Source organism: Momordica charantia (assembly GCF_013281855.1).
Source record: "Momordica charantia cultivar OHB3-1 chromosome 1 unlocalized genomic scaffold, Mcharantia_2.0 BLBB01000001.1, whole genome shotgun sequence".
In the NCBI taxonomy this organism is placed as follows: Eukaryota; Viridiplantae; Streptophyta; class Magnoliopsida; order Cucurbitales; family Cucurbitaceae; genus Momordica; species Momordica charantia.
In genome coordinates, this window is record NW_028275157.1 from 3,751,009 (window position 1) to 3,770,323 (window position 19,315).

Genomic DNA, 19,315 nt, shown 5'->3' on the forward strand with positions numbered 1-19,315 from the left:
GACTCCCATCTTCCAATTCCTCCTCATCCTCCTGGAGCTTTTCTTCAATTAGCTCATCTTGGTCACTTTCTTCACCATCCGTAACAACTTCTCCATTCTTAATGATCATGACTCTCTTGTTTGGACAATCTCGGCTAATATGACCAATCCCTTGACATTTCCAACATTTGATGTCCCTGTTTCTCTCTCGAACCTCTTTAGATCCCTCCACTATTTCCTTGCCCTTGGAGCTCTCAGGCTTGTCCTTTTTATCAAGCTCATACTTTTCTCTAGGTTTGAAATCTGCATTCTTTTTCCAAGTATTAGTAGAAAAAGAAGTTGACTTAGAAGAAGTATACCTCTTGGAGTTCTCCTTCTCCCATGCTAATTGGCCTTCAATTTTGGCAGCAAGGTGTAACAACTCTTTCATATCAAAATAAGTTTGTGTATCTACTTGATGAGCCAACGGTCGATTCAACCCGCCAAGGAACCTAGCCATTGTATCCTCCGCATCTTCATCAATTCCAGCTCTATTCATAAGGGCCTCCATTTCTTTGTAATTGTCTTCCACACTTTTGGATCCTTGTTGCAACGTATAGAGTTTTTGCTTGAGTTCTCGAGAATAATGCTTAGGAATGTACCTCTTCCTCATTAAGGCTTTTAATTCCTCCCAAGTTTCAATTGGTTCTTCATAGTTTCTCCTCCATTCTGATTTCAAAGATGTCCACCAAATATTGGCATAATCACAAAATTCAGCCACTGCAAGTTTCAACTTTCTTTCCTCACTAAAATTGTTGCAATCAAATACATGCTCGATTTTGCTTTCATATTGCAAATACTCCTCCGGATCTGATCTCCCATGAAAGGATGGAATTTTAAGCTTCACTCCCCCAGCCCCTCTCTCTTCCCTTTCATATTGGTACTCCCTATCAACCCTTCTTAGTGGTAACATTTCTCTTCCCACTCTTCTTCCCCTTCCTCTCCCCCGGCCTGCACCTCTTACTCCCCTCGGATTGTGCCTGGCTAAAAGGGTTACATTGTCATCTTCTTCTTCATTTTCAACTCCTTCATTAACTTCCCTTCCTTGATGATTTCCTAAAGCTACTTCAATTCGCTCCATCCGGTCTGCCAATGTACTAATTACTTGGTTTAAACGAGTAATGGCTCCGGTTTGTGCTTCTCTCCACCTAGCTTCACTAATATCCGCTCCATTTCCCCCATCTGGATTCATGACGTTACAAATAGTAGTTAAATATGTTTAGGACCTCACACACTCAACTCACTGATTTTCACTCGGAACACTCGTGTCTATCACACACAAAGGTAGGCTATTTGGGAAAGTGACTAAATGTTGATATTGGGTAGGCTAACTTGTGGTCCAAGCAATTCTTGTAATAGTGAACATTACAAAACAGCCAAGACAAGATAATTATGAAATCTCAACTAGAACAAAGAAAACAACGATAGGATGCCTTCTACGAAATTCAGAGATTTGTGCCACACAAATAAAGAGACAGCCCTAAATATGATGGAATTAGTCTTTATGAAGCAAAGAGAATAAATTTGAATGACAAATTCCTTCAATTCTGAAAAGAATAAAGTATATAAGCAAAGCAGGATTTTTCCGTTAAAATTGCACACAGAGACGGAATTCCAAAAACGAATATATTACTTTATGATTTTGACTAAATGGTCTTCTTAACTTTGAAAGGTAACATTCAGATGTAACGTTTCACTTCAGAAGAAACAATTAAATTCGAACGTTATCAAGGAGTTTCAATAGGCATTACAATCATTAAATGCTGCAGTTACGAATTTGGACAGTCACAACAACATTTGATTATAACTATCAATGAACAACAAAGTTTCGTGCAATTTGAAACGGATTAAAGAGAAATATGAATGAACAACTCAAGCACACTACTTGAACAACTTCTGGATTTTATTTTATTTTTTCAAGAAATCAACACTGAACAATTGAAATGAAAGATAAAATCAATTCTAGAGTAGACAACAAAGATGCAACCTATGCTCTGATACCAAATGATAAGGCAATCCTAATTCTCAACCCAATGATCCAAGCTTTTGTTGAGCAAGAACCCTTGAATCAAAGAAATTAACACCTCCTTAAACAAGTTAGAATCAACCAAGAGAAAGGCTAGAAATTGATTACCTCTATGATCAAAGATCTAGAAGCAAGAATTGAGATCTTGTTCTAGAATGAGTCATTCCACAATCAAACTTGATCAAGGCTGGATTGAATGGCTCAAAATGCAATCTATCACAAGAATTGCAAGAAACCTTACAAATGGCAATGGGATTTCTAAAGAAAATGTCTCTTGAGAGATCAAATTTCATTCAGCTAAAATCTGTCTTTTACATAGCTTGGATGGGGCTTTTTATAGCCATTATATGATTGAAACCCCCAACCCTTCACTTCCCAAAATAAAACCCATAAGTAGCAATGACCACAATTGGTCTACTTAATAACCTCTCAGAATTGAACTTTAAAGTTGAAACCATAATTTGGAAAACCAAAAACTCAAAAATTACAAGCAAAATTTGATGACTTAGAAACAACAATTGAATCTTTAAAATGTTGGCACAACGTCAATCTTGCAAACGTTGACCTTCACAACATCGTCCTCACTTGGATTATTTTGCAGCATCTGAAATAAAGGTTGAACTGAGTCTATACAATTTTGTACGCGAATAAGGAATTCTTGTTGAAGCTTCTTAGCCTTGGCTCGTGTAATAGGTCCAGTGGAGACGTGCGGAACACCATGATTCTTATCAGAGGGCCTTAAACAAAAGAAGGGTGTAGGAAGAGCCCAAGCCCAAGTTGTAAGTTTTTAAAACAAAATAACCTAACCCACTTTATTCTCCTAAAACAAAATAACCTAACCCACCTTATTCTCCTCCCTCTTCTTCTTCCTCCCTTCCCTCTCTTGTTGAAGCCGCCCCCCCCCCCCATTCGGATTCCTCCTCTCCGGCGAGCAGCACCGTTCAGGCGACGTGACAGGCAGCCGCAGCATCGGACAGCAGCAGGCACGGGCTTGGGCAGCAGCAGGTGCAGCGTGAGGCAGCAGTTGGTGCGAGCGTCGGGCAGCAGCAGGCGCGGCGTTGGGCAGCAGCAGGCGGCGGCGGCGCGTGGTTGCTGTTCTGGTGTTTTTTTCTTCGATCCGACAAACTCCAACGACTTGAATAGCTTAGATCCGTGAAGCCCGGTAATTTTCGTTGACCCACCTTTGTTCGAAGTTAATTTTGGATTACCCACACTCAAACGAAACCGATTTAGGATACCCATACCTAAGCGAAGTTGTTTTGTAGTAACGGGCATGAAGACGAAGCCGTTGGAGGTCGTTTTGGTGTATTTCTCTGCTGAAAAAACGTGGACAACAGCGTTTTGGTGGTGTTCGGCGATTTCCTTCATCCGTTTGAAGCCCGATTTACGCTACCCACACCTTTGCAAGCTAGATATAAGTTACCCACACCTACACGAGGTCGACTTTGCGGTAAGGAGCCCTTTGAACCCTCTTAGAGTTGATTTCAGAAGCTAAACCGTACATATAACTTGCTGTTTTTTTTCTGTTTGTATGCTTAGGTGTGAGATCGACGCAAGACTTAGGGACGTGGTTGGTAAGTAGCACTAGGGGGCGAGTGTGTGCATTATTTAGCGTTAACGGAGTGGTTTTGATGCTGATTTTAGATTGAATAATTCATTTATGCATGTATGGGTTGTTAGTTTTTGGTTTGTGAACTTTTACTGATTTTGTTGAGTTACATGTTATTGTTTTCATTGTTGGACATTATGATAATACATGTTTTCTTATCGTTGTATGTGACTGGACAATTTTGATTGTTGTGTTGGGAGTAATCGACTTGTGGCGTTATGTGAAAGAAGTTTTCCTTTGTTACAGTATTTATTTATTTATGCTTCCATATTTTAATTTTGTTAGAATGACTGTATTCGAAAATATGGGTTGTCACAGTTGGTTAACAACAATGGTATACGATCTTTGTAGACTTTAGAATTTTGAAGTGTTTGGCTTGTTCTAAAGTTCATGCCACAACATTAGGTATGATCGTTTTGAGTTTTGTGTTTAGTGTGTTGGGAGTGTTTGTTTTATGTGTGTTAATTACTCACTATATATTTATCGATATCGTTATGCTTTCTTTGTAATAGCACTAGTAGAAATTTGGGTTCTAGTGACGTTTTTTAAACGTCACAAAATCCTATTGTGACGTTTTTAACGCCGTCACCTATGCCCCCATCAAGAAAATTATTCGTGACATTTTTAAAACGTCACGAAAAATAGCATTCGTGGTTTTAAAAACGTCATGCAAAATATCGTTTTTCGTGACGTTTTTAAGTATTTTATATACTCACCCCCCTCTGCAATTATAGTTTTCAGGTGCATATCATATTTATGATCATGATGATGACCTGGAGGAGGCATGACTGAGGAAGGACCATTAGGTTGCCCTACACTTATTTTCATTATTTGGATAGTTTGATTTTATTATTGGTTGTTCTGATGCCTTAATGAGTTGTTGTTTAGGGGCGGCCTAGTTAGTGTTGTTTTGACATGTATGAGAACTAGTAAAATTGATATATATATATATATATATATATATATATATATATATATATATATATATATATATATATATATATATATATATATATATATATATTATATATGTATGTAGGCAAAGTCTACGAGAAACAAAATTATTTGGAGTAAACTGTCATTTAATCATCGCGCTGACCCGAAATCATTTTTATCCCATCGAGAAGACAAAGTACAAAGTTGTTGTTTGTGGTAGTATAATATATGCTTTGATTGTTATTATTATTATTAAATAACTTATTGGAATAGAAAAAGTAAGATGAGACGTATTTTGAGCTCTTTCGAGTTATTCTTCGCAACACACTGCCATCCGACAAAACATTGGATCGACGAAGCCGCTCATATTGCACATGTAAGTACTCATTTTAATAACGTAAATTTAATGGTAATATTTATTCAGAATTCTATTTATTGTTGTAGGAAAAAATGGTGGAGTTGGTGGAAAAAGAAAACGAAGAAGGTAAACAATTGAGTGAGCAAGATGCTATGCAAACCGTGCTTGGAAAATGATCATCCTACACGAAAGAGATGAGGTATGGTCCAAAGCCACAAAGTAAAAAACAGATAGCAAGATACTACCAGAAATATGTTAAGGCTTTTGAAGTTAGATTGGAAAAAACGGAAGAGTTATTGCAAAGTCAACACCAGGAAACGTAGACGTTGTTTGATATGAAACATCGAGAATATGAAAGAAGGTTTGGGACATATTGAAATCTCATTCATATATTCTAAGATACACATTATTCTGGAAAAAAATTGGATTAATGAGCACTCCAGGAAACATATGTAGGTATTCGTTTAATGTTTTACTGTAAGTATTAATATAAGATATATCTCAAAGTTCTTAGCGACCACCTTTATTTTTTTCAGGAAGAAGTGATTACATTAAAAGCCTATTATTCTTTTCAAGGAATTTAAAAAATAGACGAATAAATTTTGAAGATGGTCATTAGGAAAATATCAAACTACGTAATAAGTACCGTCATTAGAGTCTCGCCTTGAAAAGATCGAGGAAACATTGATAGCTCAACAAAAGGCGACCAAAGAACAATTAGAGAAAGCATTGGAGGCCCAAAGCCAAGAGTTTAACATGAAACTTCTTGAAATGCAACAATCTATCGAGAGACTTTCGAGGGAAGGAAGTTCATGAAATAGTAAGGTATGTTGTGAAATTAGTTTCTTGGTGTTTAGGTTACGCATTCAAGTGTTAAGACTTTACTTATATTTTCAGTATGTCATCTAGATTATGTTTGTCTGGAGTATCTTATATAGGTTTTGGTATATCTTCTGGATTATGTTTATCTAGAGAGTATGTTATTATTTACATATGTTTTGAGTATGTGTCTTCTAGATTATGTATGTCTGGAGTTGTATGAACTTATCCTACTGAATTACATATGTTTGGAGTATGTCATCATATCTTTAGAGTATGTTTGAATGATCCCGGATTTCATATTTTTGGGCGGAGAAGGTATGGTTCTTCATATTGTGTGGTTTTTTTTTTTGGGGGGGGGGGGGGGGGGGGGATATGATGTAGTGGGTGTTATGAGTTTATGACATTAGTTTAGTCTATATAGGTTTGAAGATAAGTTAGTACATTGGTGTCATTATTTTGCTCCAAATGTTTGGATTCCAAGGAGGGATAAGATTTAGTAAGTGTTATAAATTAAATTTTTTTATGTTGTCTACTTTGTCTGGCTCTTATGTTTGGATTATAAAATTCTTTGAGGGATAAAATTTAATGTGTTGTAGATTCAATTTTTTGATGTTGTGTGGTTTATAGGTGGAGGGAAGGAGGAGATAGTTCAGTGGGTGTTATGAGTTTGTGTTATAATTGTTATTTTTTATTTTTTACACAAGGGGTGGGTTTATGACATTGGTTTAGTCTTTCTAGTATGAAAGTGGTGAGTTTGTGACGTTGGTTTAGTCTTTCTTGAACATAGAGTCAGCGAGAAGAATTATTACTCACAATGTTTGGCAGTTGAAAGACAATCAAACTAGCACATAGTGAGGACGGAAGAGTTATTGGATATGCAACGGCAGGAGTACAATAGAAGGTTTGATAAGATGGAAGAAATTCTTAAGAGATTTAATAGAGGAGAAAGAAGTTCATCGCTGAAGAAGCTATGAAAAAGAAGCAGCAGAATGGTCCCAATAGTAGGTTTAGACTTTGGAGGCTTGACTTACAAAACAGAAAAATTATTACATAGAGGAATTATTAGAGGCACATTTGAAAGTTGAACAACAAGAATTATTAGAGGGTGCATTGTATGATATACAAAACATTTTGAAGTGGGGATGATGCCTAATGTGAATTTTATTTATTTTTAACGAAATGTAAATTTTATTTTGAGTTTGTTATTGAAGTTTTTGATTATTGTGCCTTTTGCATTTTATGTTTGTCGTTGGAGTTTGAAAAATATATTTTTGATTCCCATGAATGTGAAATTTGGTGTTGGCGATTGAATTTTTAAACGTACCTTATGTTTGTTGTTAGAGCTTTAACTTTTTAATGTGTATTATGTTTGCTTTAATATTGTTGTTGGAGATTGAAATTTTGGAATATAAATTTGTTATAGAGTTTGTTTGAGTTTGATATTTTAGCTTGGGAATTATAATTTTGTATTTCATGAATGAAATTTAGAATTCTAAATTTGTTGTTCGAGCTTGAATGTTTGAATGTGAAGTATGTTTCATGGATGTGTTTTGTTTGTTGTATTACGTATTATGGTTATGATTTGGATTGTATTTTTAGTTCGTTTTTCTTTTGAAGATTAGATTGTATTATGTGTATACATTATTCATAATTTTAAAATTAAGTGTGATTTTTAATTAATTTCTATTACCATTCATCCTATGCTTAGAATAACAGGAAATATAGCTAATGTTAGAATTGGTTTTTTTAATTTATTGACAAAATTAATAAAATGTTGTTATATTCAAGGTTCGAAATGTCAATGAAGATGAAAATGTAAAGGTCTCGATTTTATGGATATGTCGATGAACATGTCGCTGTCGACAGATATTTCGAGAAACTTATGGAAATTATAAAAATTGATGGAAATTGTTTAAATTAGTAAGGTAGCTCAATTAGCCTATAAGTAATCATTCTTAAATCATAGATAAAAAAAAGAATAATTTACTTTTGAAAATGTCGACATCGATGGAAATATCAAAGCAAGAAAATTAAAATTAAAAAACTAATTAAATATATTTTTTAATTACATAATTAAACCATACATTTAATATCAATATTATGATATTTTTATGTCAAAATAACGTACCTAAAAAAATTTTAAATAAATTTTCATGATTTTGAAAAGAATATGGGAGAAATAGAAGAAGAGGTGTTAAAATAAATTACTTAATATATTTAAAATAAATATTAATATATTAATAAAAGAATATAAAATTTAAAGAAATATTAGAGCAATTTAAATAGAAAGAAAAAGAAGAGAGAAAGAAAAAGAATGAAAAAGAACTTGAGGGACAAAGTTTGTCCCATCATTTGTAGATGAATGTCGACGAAAAATCGAGAAATTTCCTCTATATGACATGTCGAGGGGGTCGATCCGTCGACCGACATTTGGAACTGTAGTTATATTTAACCACAAGAATAATGTATAAGCAGAGGAAAAATAGTCAGCTCCAACAACAAATCCTCGTACTAGCAACAAAGCAACGAAACTAGTTTTCATTGCTGAATCAAAGAAACATGATAGTTCTCATTGCTAGAGTCCTTTGGCGACGAAACGTTTTTGTGGTTGAATCTCTTTAGCTACGAAATAACGCTTAAGGCAATTTTTCTTGCAGTATGACCAAAATTAGAAACTTAATACCAGAGTGGTATTAAAATTTGGAAGGAGGATTATTTTTTAGTTAATATTAAGTCTGTTTAGATTGAATTGTTTGCTTTTTCTTTTTCTTTATTATACTTGTGTAGTCAAAGTTATCTATTTTTAGACTTTTGATTATTCACTGCAAGGATTTTGAGCTACAACGACAAAACTTCTCCCGACCATAAAAAAAGCATCGACATTGCCCACTTTTCTCGATGCTTTATAAAAAACATCAGAAAAAATACATGAGTTGAAAAATCATAGAAGTGTCCCTTTTCCGATGCGCATTACAAGAATTTTTCTTCTTGCCGACAAAATAATTTGGGAAAAGTCACTTATTGCAATGCAATTATAATTTGTCGCCCTTTCTCGTGATGACATAAATTTCATCCGGAAAAGTGCCTTATGTTGATGCAACTCAATTTCGTCGACAACAATCTTCCTATTTATGTTTGTGTTAAATTATGTTAAAGTACTATAATCAACCCTTGAGTTCTTACACTTTTATTGATGCAAAACTGGTACGAATTAAACATGTTCGAGAATGTCGTACGTAAATACATCTATCCAAAGCTACAATCTATGTTTAAAGAGTATAGGATGGAATTGCATGCCCACAATAAAAGATACTCTTGAGGAAGCTCGTGCGAATCCAACTCCTCGTTTTAAATGTGAAGATAACTGAGAGCATTAATGTAATAGATGAGAGCCTCCTAAGTGGAAGGTACGATACTTTTTATCTATACAACTATTGCACTTGGTCTAAATCGTTTAATTCGTCTATAGCAACAATTGGTAATTTTACATAACTTAATTATGTTAATACGTACCATTACTTATGTTTGAATTGAATATGTAATTAATATCAAATGTAGAAAGCAAAATAGGGTATTAAGATCAACCCAATACAATTGTTTAAAGAGACAAGGCCTCATCCACGAAGGAGTGGATAAACCCTAAAGTTGAATCAACATATGTAAAGTTTTATTTTGCCAATTTCGCTTAGGGAGTACATGTAATCCACATATAATGATATGTTATCATATCTAACCTATAAATGCATACTGAATTGATCCAATTGAAAGAAACACATGTCCAAGGAAGAATTACAATCCCTTACAGATCAGGCTATTTGTAGAACGGTATTTGGTTCATCATAAGGCTATGTTGTAAGGATAGTTGGGGCCTAGAGCCATAACAACATAGAGCAAGCTCATCACAACCGGCAATAATTCAAACAAGCCATGTCAACCATACAACAAAATACAGAAGAACTATCTCAGAGTCAAGCAGCCTTAAATAAAGCTAAAGAATAACTAGCCTAGACTCAAGCAAACTTGTCTGAAACTAGATAATAATTGGCTGCTATAAGGGAGAACGAAAATGAATCCGCGGATTGTGACATGTTATCGTATCTAAGCCATAAATGCATAATAGATTAGTCTAATTAAAAGCACCTGTCCTAGATGGATTACAACCCGTCAAAGAATCGGGTGTTTGAAGAACATCATATTATTGAGTGTGTTGCCCTAAATTCGTATTATGTATTTATGTAAAAACAAATTTATATTCAATAAAGTTTTATTCAATCATTTTGTTGAATTCAAATCATTGCATTGTCCAGAATCCAATAAACTAAACATCCAAGGTTATTGTCATGTAACCGAGACAATATATGTAACGACCCAGAATTTTCCGCACACCTCTAGGTCACATTAACTACCCAACTAATCAAATTTAACCCCGACTACATCCTGCCAACTTCCTATGCACACAAACTTATAAAATCAAGTTCCAATCCTCATCAATTTAACGATAAATCAATCTCATGGAATAACATTCAACAACATTCGTGAACCACTTCACGAGGCAAGTTTATTATTCAATCTATATGGATCGAAACAAATGGAATAAAACTCAAATAGGCACCTATCCCGAAGCAAAACTAACAACAAGGGAAAAATCTCTCAATTATTCAAATGCAAATAAACCGTTTATTGGCCACAACATAAGGCCCTAACAAATGAATTAAACTAAACAGAAAAACTAAGCAGCCTATAGTCCTCGCTCGTCAGGTCTCCTCCGTCCCATCACCATGGTCTCCCACGAGTCCTTCACCTGAAACAATCATTGTGGAGGGGGGGTGAGTATTTAAAATATACTCTGTAAGTAGCCCTCACCAAGCACACCCTGTACTACCCCTTGTTGGTCCCGAGGGACGGAGGAGGCTAGGTTAGCCGAAAGATGGTTATCGGTTCAAGGACGCAAGGTGCCCCTGCTTTTTCAGGGTAAGAAGGGGTAGAGAAAATACCTCGAGCCAATGTTCGAGTACCAGGCGCTACGGCGCTGAAGTAACCCATGCCATACTCCCAGGAAAAGCTCGAACGACCTTCAACAAACATCATGCTCATAACCATAAAGGAAACATACATCGTCATGCTCTATCATTACAGTAAGCGAACAACCATAGACATACTCTACTATTACATTATACATTCATCCATAAACATGCTCTATAAGACCCGATGCTAACCGCAATCATAAGAAAACAACTACCGTCCACTTGGCTCCCTAACACCTCAAATACATCTATGTTCACCTCAGCTACTCAAGCTCTTCAAAACCATTCTATTGGTAGTGTCGGCCCCTGACCATTTATACCCAGAGCCCCGACACAAGTGCATCGACCCTCGACCATTTATACCCGAGGCCTCGAAGCATTTTCAACCATTGGCCCTTGACCATTTTTACCCAAGGCCCCAATAGTTCTCCTTTCGAAAGACTCCTCGCATCGACCCCTGACCATTTATACCCGAGGCCACGACGCTCATCTTTATCCAATATTGGCGTATCGACCCCCGACCATTTATACCCGAGGCCTCGATACCCAATTAGTGACGTATCAGCCCTCGACCATTTATACCCGAGGCCCTGACACCCACCCATTCACTTCATAACTTCCAAAACTCCACATAACATTTCTAGCCTCCAACCAAGATTCCAGTACTAATTCCCTAATAACTCCAACCACCACAACGCCCATCAACAACACCACCACTAGTATGATTTCAATGCATCTCTCAGTTCACCAACACAATTCAGCATGCTTCCATAACATAAACATCATTCTAATAGCAAAACAATAAACCAAACATGCTTTCACAACATATCAATCCTTAACAACTGCGCCACAGTGAGTTTAATCATAACAAAGCATAGTCAACAAATTGCAAACGATTGGAGCCCAACACAATTCATCCAAACACTTAATATCCAACGTCCATATCCAATAAGCATTGCCAGATATAATAAACAACTCATGAGACATGCCAAACACTTCATACAAATTCAGACAACAAACATTCCCAAAATAAATCCACTTTAACGAACATTCCTTATAAACATACATCATTCTACAACAGATCTCAGCAGCTCAATAATACAAAATTCCAACTATTATCACCGACGGACATTCAACACTACCCAGGCATACAAACCAACATAAACAAGAGTTACGCTGCACAACAACGTATCAGAACCAATATTAAACGTCATAAACAGCACATCGGCAACCAAATAACAACATCAACGCACGCACCCGCCCCCGTGCTACTTACAAAAAGTTCTAATTCGCCCCTAAGCTCGCCAAAAGGGTTCCTAAATCCAAAAGCAACCACACTTGTGTCAGAAACTAACTCAAAACATTTAATTTGCTTCGAAACTAAGTTTTTGGTGAACCTTTACCTACTAACTCACAGTAATACCTCTTGGGTTAGGAGTGGGTCGACGTCAAAACAGTGTTGGAGGGGATGGGTAACTCAAATCAATCTTCGTTTGGGTGTGGGTCAATGTCAAAATGTATTGGAATGAAGACGTCTTCGTGAATCTACTACTGTTTGCGTCAGATTGCAAAAAGAACGAGTCGCCGGAGCTGCTGTTCGTCGGAGGCAGCCGTCGGGGGTTGCGCACGTCGCCGGGGTTGGGGTTGTAGCAGCAGGTCGTCGGGACCGCCTGGAGCTGACCTGTGCGTCGTGCGCCGCCGTGACAGAACGCCGCTCGTCGCACACCGCCGCGAGTAGCGCCGCCGTGGAGATGCTGTAGCGCTGCCGGATCCGACCCGAGCCCGTCGAACTCCAACAGACCCGTTTAGATGGGGGCCGAAATAGTGGGTCGTCGCGGATCTGAGGGACGCGGCCGCCGTTGGTCGGACACCGTCGTTCGTGCGCCTCCGCGAGCTGCTGCAGGAGGACGCCGGCGTGGAGCTCACTGCTGCTGCTGTGCCGCTTCGCCGAAGAAGAAATTTGGGGGGGGGGGGGGCTGTCGGCTAGGGCTAGGAATGGGGAAGAAGAAAAGGAAGAAAAGAAGAAGAAGAAATGTTAGGGTTTCCTTTTGTTTTGTTTTAAAACAATTTTCCCTCAATGAAAGCCCAATCATCCAAGCCGAAAGAAGAAGGAGTCCATTCCCTTAAAACAAGACCCAACATACAAAGTTCGGTAAATATTAATTTAATTGGATTTTTAGAGCCTGATAAATATAGATAATTTAATTAACAATCAATTTAATATTAAATGAAAAATCCCCTGTTTCGAGACCAACTAACCTGAGGGACTCGAGGCGTTACAGACTTCTCTCCTTCAAAAACTTTCGTCCCCGAAAGTTGACTGTTCTAGCAGTTCGGGGTACCTTGCCTTGATATCGTCCTCTCGCTCCCAAGTAGCTTCTTCCACTTGGTGGTTTCTCCATAAAACCTTAACCAAGCGAATCATCCGGTTCCTTAGCAACTTGGTTTCTTTTGCCAAAACTTTGACAAGTACCTCTTCGTAGCACAAGGACTCATCCAGTTGTAATGGTTCAGGGTCCAAGACGTGCGAAGGGTCATGAATGTACTTCCTCAACATAGACACGTGAAACACATTGTGAACAGCTGCCAACGATGGTGGCAAGGCCAACCTATACGCGACTGAGCCAATACGTTCCAAAATCTCAAAAGGCCCAATGAACCTTGCGCTGAGCTTGCCCTTCTTCCCAAATCGTAAAATCCCTTTTACGGGTGCCACACGAAGAAACACCCGTTCACCTTCCACAAATTCTAGCTCTCTACGCCTGACGTCTGCATAACTCTTTTGACGGCTCTGTGCGACTTGCATCCTTCCCCTGATCTTTTGAATGGCACTGTTAGTCGCCTGCACCAAATCCGGTCCTAAGAAAACCCTTTCTCTGACTTCGTCCCAATTAACCGGAGATCGACACTTCTTCCCATACAGTGGTTCGTATGGGGCCATCCCAATCGTGGCCTGAAAACTGTTATTATAAGCGAACTCTATTAGGTAGAGGTACTTGTCCCAACTACCACCAAAGTCTAACATGCAAGCTCTGAGCATGTCCTCTAAAACCTGGTTCACGCGCTCTGTCTGACCATCGGTTTGGGGGTGAAACGCCGTGCTAAAGTCCAACTTAGTGCCCAGGGACTTGTGTAGACTCCGCCAAAAAGTCGAGGTGAAACGCGGGTCTCGATCGGACACTATGGATACCGGTATACCATGTAGTCTGACAATTTCCTGTAAATACAGTTCCGCCCATTTTTCTACTGTATACATGGCCTTGCCAGGAATAAAGTGAGCATACTTGGTTAAACGATCCACAACTACCCAAATCACAGTGAATCCCTTAACCGTCCGTGGTAGTCCTGTAATGAAATCCATAGGCACATCGTCCCACTTCCAAACTGGTATGCTCAAAGGTTGCAGCAATCCAGCAGGTCTCTGTCTCGAAGCCTTTACCTGTTGGCAAGTTAAACACTTGCTAACAAACTGAGCTATTTCTCTCTTCATGTTATGCCACCAGTAATGTTTCTTGAGGTCTTGGTACATTTTGGTACTTCCTGGATGGACTGAGTAGGGAGTATTGTGTGCCTCCCCCAATAAGTCCTTCCTCAAAGAATAATCTTTTGGCACACACAACCTTCCGCGAAAAAGCAAAGCTGCCTCACCCGAGAGAGTGAAATCCCCATGGCCGACCATACTAAAGCCTTTGGCCAAGCTAGGCTCTTCCTTTTGGACAACAATGATCCTCTGCCTCAGACTGGGTTCCACCGAGAGTCGAGCCAACAGCGCGGAGACATCATCCACTGTCAGCTCTACCTCTAAGCGTTCCAACTCGCTGTGCATTGGACTGCAGATCGCAACCAGAGATGCCACACTTGCCGCCCTTCTACTAAGAGCATCAGCCACCACGTTTGCTTTACCCGGATGGTAACTAATATCACAATCATAGTCCTTCACCAACTCTAACCACCGCCTCTGTCTCAAGTTAAGCTCCTTCTGAGTGAAAAGGTACTTCAAATTCTGATGATTCGTGAAGACCTGAATTCTCTCTCCGTAAAGGTAGTGCCTCCACAACTTTAAGGCGAAGACCACTGCTGCTAGTTCTAAATCATGAGTGGGATAGTTAAGTTCATGCGCCTTCAGTTGCCGAGAAGCATAAGCTATAACTTTCCCATGTTGCATCAGCACACATCCCAAGCCCTTTCGCGAGGCGTCGCTGTAAACCACCAAACCTCCCGTCCCATCGGGGACAGTTAACACCGGTGCAGACACCAAGCGCTTCTTCAGTTCTTGGAAAGCCTCCTCACACTCGCTGCTCCAAGTGAAAGTAGCATTCTTACGAGTCAACTGCGTCAACGGTGCCGCTATCCGAGAGAAATTCTGGATGAACTTCCTGTAATAACCAGCCAAGCCGAGGAAGCTGCGAATCTCTGTAACTGAACTAGGTCTTAGCCAATTACTAACAGCCTCTACCTTGGCGGGGTCTACTGCAATACCTTCCCTGGTGACTATGTGTCCTAGGAGAGCAACTTGGTCCAGCCAGAACTCACACTTTGAAAACTTTGCATACAATTTATTTCCCCGTAGTGTAGTCAAAACTTGTCTGAGATTTTCCTCGTGACACTGCTCAGTCTTGGAGTATATCAGGATGTCATCGATGAACACAATGACAAAAGAATCTAAATAATCCTTAAAGACCCGATTCATTAGATCCATAAAGGCTATCGGGGCATTTGTGGGTCCAAAAGACATCACGACAAACTCATAGTGCCCATACCTTGTTCTGAACGTTGTCTTCGAGATGTTGGCCTCCTTTAACCTTAACTTGTGGTACCCCGAACGCAAGTCTATCTTTGAGAACACCTTCGCCCCCTGAAGCTGATCAAAAATGTCATCAATGCGTGGTAGAGGATACTTATTCTTAACCGTAACTTTGTTTAGTTCCCTGTAATCTATACAAAGTCGCATAGAACCGTCTTTTTTCTTAACAAAGAGCACGGGCGCACCCCAAGGGGATACGCTTGGGCGGATGAAACCCTTGTCGAGTAATTCTTCCAACTGTAGCTTCAGCTCTTTCAACTCTACCGGGGCCATTCGATAGGGTGCTTTAGAGATGGGAGCCGTCCCTGGCAGCAACTCTATACAAAAGTCCACTTCGTAGGACGGAGGCAAGCCGAAGAGGTCCTCAGAGAACACGTCAGAGAACTCATTGACCACACGAACCGCCTCAATGGTCGGCACAACCTTCCTTGTATCCACAATGATAGCCAAATAGGCCCAGGCACCACGCTGAAGAAGATGGCTTGCCTTCAATGCCGACACCACCCTCGGGACCTCGGCCTTGACTTCTTTAAAGGTAAAGTTTTGGCCGGAGGGCAAGCGAAAGCTAACTTCCTTCTTCGAGCAATCAATATTAGCCCGGTTAGCAGCTAACCAATCCATGCCTAGTATCACATCGAAATCCTGCATGTCCAGTTGGATTAACTTCACCTCCACGGTCTGACCATCGAAAGAGAGCAGACCTTCTTTCACCACTTAACTAGTGACCAACACAGATCCTGACGGAGTGGATACCGACAACAAAAAGCCTAACGATTCCAGCTCTAGGTCCGCATGCCGAACAAAAGTAGAAGCAATGAAAGAATAACTAGACCCCAAGTCAAATAAAGCGTAAGCAGGCATACTGAGTACTAAAACAGTCCCTGCAAAAGTAACACGCATGCAATAAAACACAAGCATATACACACAACTCAAGACTCGCAAAGAGAAGGTACCTGTGACCACCGCCTCAGCGTGCTCAATATCCCCCCTGGAAAGAGCAAAGACGCGCGCCCTATGGGTTCCACCTTGAGTTGTCGCCGTCGCAGGGATCCTCTGGCCTAAAGCTTGGGTATTCGAGCCGGTCATCGGACACTCCCTTGCAAAATGTCCTTCCTTCTGACACCTGTAACATATTCCCCTTCCCGCCCAACACGGCCCAGCATGGTTCCTCTTACAAGAGGGGCACACCGGATGAACAGTCTGCCTTTGCACAAGCTGCTGGTGTCCCCTCGAGGGTTGACTGGAGGAGAACGATGCAAATTTCCTCTTGAACCCCGAGCTGGAGCCCATCACCTGTTGAGACTGAGGTTCCTCGAGACATTTGTCCATAACCAACGCACACCTGACTGCTGCTGCATAAGTAGTTGGTTCCTTGAGAACAAGTAGCCCCTTGATCTCCCTACGCAAACCGTCAATGAACTTGTCAATCTTTAATTGTTCAGTAGGTATATATTGCATTCCAAAACGGGACAGCTCAGTAAACTTCCTCTCGTATTGGGGCACAGTTAGGCTCCTTTGAGTGAGACGGAGAAACTCTGCCCGTTTTTCGTTCCTGACAGTCACGGGGAAATAGTACTCATAGAGTAGGTCCTTAAACCTCGCCCATGTGACAGGTGCGTTGGCGTGATCCTCCGCTGCCGCCACCGACTCCCACCAGTTTACTGCTTCTCCCCGAATCATAAACACCGCTTCCCGGACCTTGAATTCGTCGGAGCATCCCAAATACACATAAAGGGCTTCCAACTCCCTGACCCATTCCTCGGCCGCAGTAGGCCTCTCACTCACCCCGTTGAAAACGGGTGGTCCGAAGCGTTTGAAATCCCTGATGAACTGGACCTCCTCTTGTTGAATCTGTGCCCGGCGAGGCTGCTGCGCCTGAGCCCCACCGGCTCCATTTGAATTATCCAGCAATACTTGTAATGCCTCAGCTAGTAACGCCACCTGGGGATTCACCTGGGGAACTCCCTGAGGTGCTGCCTGTGGGACCGGGGGTGCTACCCCTCCAGGAACTGCTGGGGGAACATTTGGATCTGTTGCCTCCTCACCCCTAGGGTTCGGATCCTCGTAGTTGTGAGCTCTCGTGTTCCGTCGAAAAGCCATTGTCTAAAGGAACAGAGAACAGAGCGTCATTAACACACTAACCGGGGCGCAACACAAGTGCAAAATTCAAGCAAAGTCTACATAATGCATCAAAGAAACACACCGACCTATCTAGTATCAGTCAATAATAATATCTCAATCATAAGCAATGTAAGACATTCATGATCGAACATCCAGAACTCGGAAACGTACCTAGTGATGACGAGGAGGCTGACAAGGACCGTACACTAACGACCTAGATTCTAGGACAGTCTACAGGAACAACTTCGCTCTGATACCAATTGTAACGACCCAGAATTTTCCGCACACCTCTAGGTCACATTAACTACCCAACTAATCAAATTTAACCCCGGCTACATGAGGGGTACATGAATAAACCGATACCACATCCGAATGAGAGGGATCCTGAGATTATTGAAGAATGGTCAAGAAAGGGTTAAAAAGAATTGATAGTCACTACCTATACCAACAAGGTGCACCTTCCTTTTCGGTGGCTCAATCGTAAGAACTCCAAAGTTAAGCGTGCTTGGCTTGGAAGCATGTGAGTGAGGACGAAGCATAATGGAAGGACTCATGTTGGTCTGTAGGGGCAGTCCATGCTCTTCTAAGTGGCTTAGAACTTGACGGTGGCGCAGCCAGGTCGCAGGGGAATGCCGGGGCAGAGAGGTGCCGAAACCGGATTCCGAATCCTGGGCCTGGGGCGTTACATATGGTATCAGAGCGGAACCTCTCCCAGTAGGATGTGGTTTGGAAGGACTCGTGTTGGTCTGTAGGGGCAGTCTATGCTCTTCTAAGTGGCTTAGAACTTGACGGTGGCGCAGCCAGGTCGCAGGGGAATGGCGGGGCAGAGAGGTGCCGAAACTGGATTCCGAATCCTGGGTCTGGGGCGTTACAATATATATACTGGGTATATATTTGATATACTGAGTACATATTTTATATACCCCTAATATAGAAGTGGATAATGTCCAGGGAATAACCTAAAAGTCTATAGTATATGGATAATTTATCCTAACAACACTATGGATAACACCCACTTTGTAGATGCTACAGACGACCTGATCCAGGTCGTTCGTGTGGAGACATACGAGTGAGAGTATCCTGTACAATCAGTTTGTATAAGACCGGACCGTGAAATAGCAAATCTTTAGATGTAATGCCACTGACTAACAGATTGCTATTTCATAGGATGACCGGGCAACTCATTCTCAATTCTGAGTGAGTTATTGGCTTCTGTTCGTGGTGACTCGTCTTTTGATATGTATGGGTGAGATTGGCCCGAGTCGTCGACTCAATAATCCTACCATTTTGGGGACGAGACCGAGTGGGGAGCTGGGAACATAACTTCACAAGATGGAATTCACTCCTCCCCGACTTTAGGGGAATAGATGAGTGTTCTCTTTAGTGCTGACTCCAGGACTTGAACAAGGGGCCCCACCCTCTCACTGGCCCAAGAGGAACTTCTGATTATTTGTCGGACCTTAACCAGATTGTTCATTAGAGGATCAACGGTACTTAAGGTATAAGATGTAACACAGGGGTAAAATGGTAATTTGACCCATCAGTGGTTACGAACACTCGTGAAGGATTGACTTGCCATAAATGGTCGATATCCGTA

The 19,315-nt window shown here is 40.5% G+C and overlaps 1 protein-coding gene and 2 long non-coding RNA genes across 5 annotated transcripts; 2 read left to right on the top strand and 1 right to left on the bottom strand.

Annotated features, from left to right (window-relative positions):
* Positions 1–2,875: 2,875 nt before the first annotated feature.
* Positions 2,876–4,197, top strand: LOC148213112 (uncharacterized). The gene is made up of 3 exons (XR_015791328.1): positions 2,876–3,206; positions 3,310–3,494; positions 3,584–4,197. It is a non-coding gene; the product is annotated as an uncharacterized LOC148213112 (long non-coding RNA).
* A 497-nt stretch (positions 4,198–4,694) lies between these two features.
* LOC111025372 (uncharacterized) lies at positions 4,695–6,979 on the top strand. Of its 3 annotated transcripts, XR_015788287.1 has the most exons (4): positions 4,695–4,965; positions 5,034–5,399; positions 5,484–5,772; positions 6,557–6,979. It is a non-coding gene; the product is annotated as an uncharacterized LOC111025372 (long non-coding RNA). The 3 variants fall into 3 exon arrangements; XR_015788283.1 differs by having other exon boundaries at positions 5,034–5,772; XR_015788284.1 differs by having other exon boundaries at positions 5,034–5,772; positions 6,595–6,979.
* Positions 6,980–16,311: 9,332 nt separating this feature from the next.
* Positions 16,312–17,697, bottom strand: LOC148213113 (uncharacterized). Its single transcript, XM_088123232.1, has 2 exons — positions 16,551–17,697; positions 16,312–16,478 (listed from the first exon to the last, which is right to left on the bottom strand). The coding sequence occupies exons 1-2, from the start codon at positions 17,695–17,697 to the stop codon at positions 16,312–16,314; spliced, it is 1,314 nt and encodes a 437-aa protein (XP_087979358.1).
* Between the last annotated feature and the right edge of the window lie 1,618 nt (positions 17,698–19,315).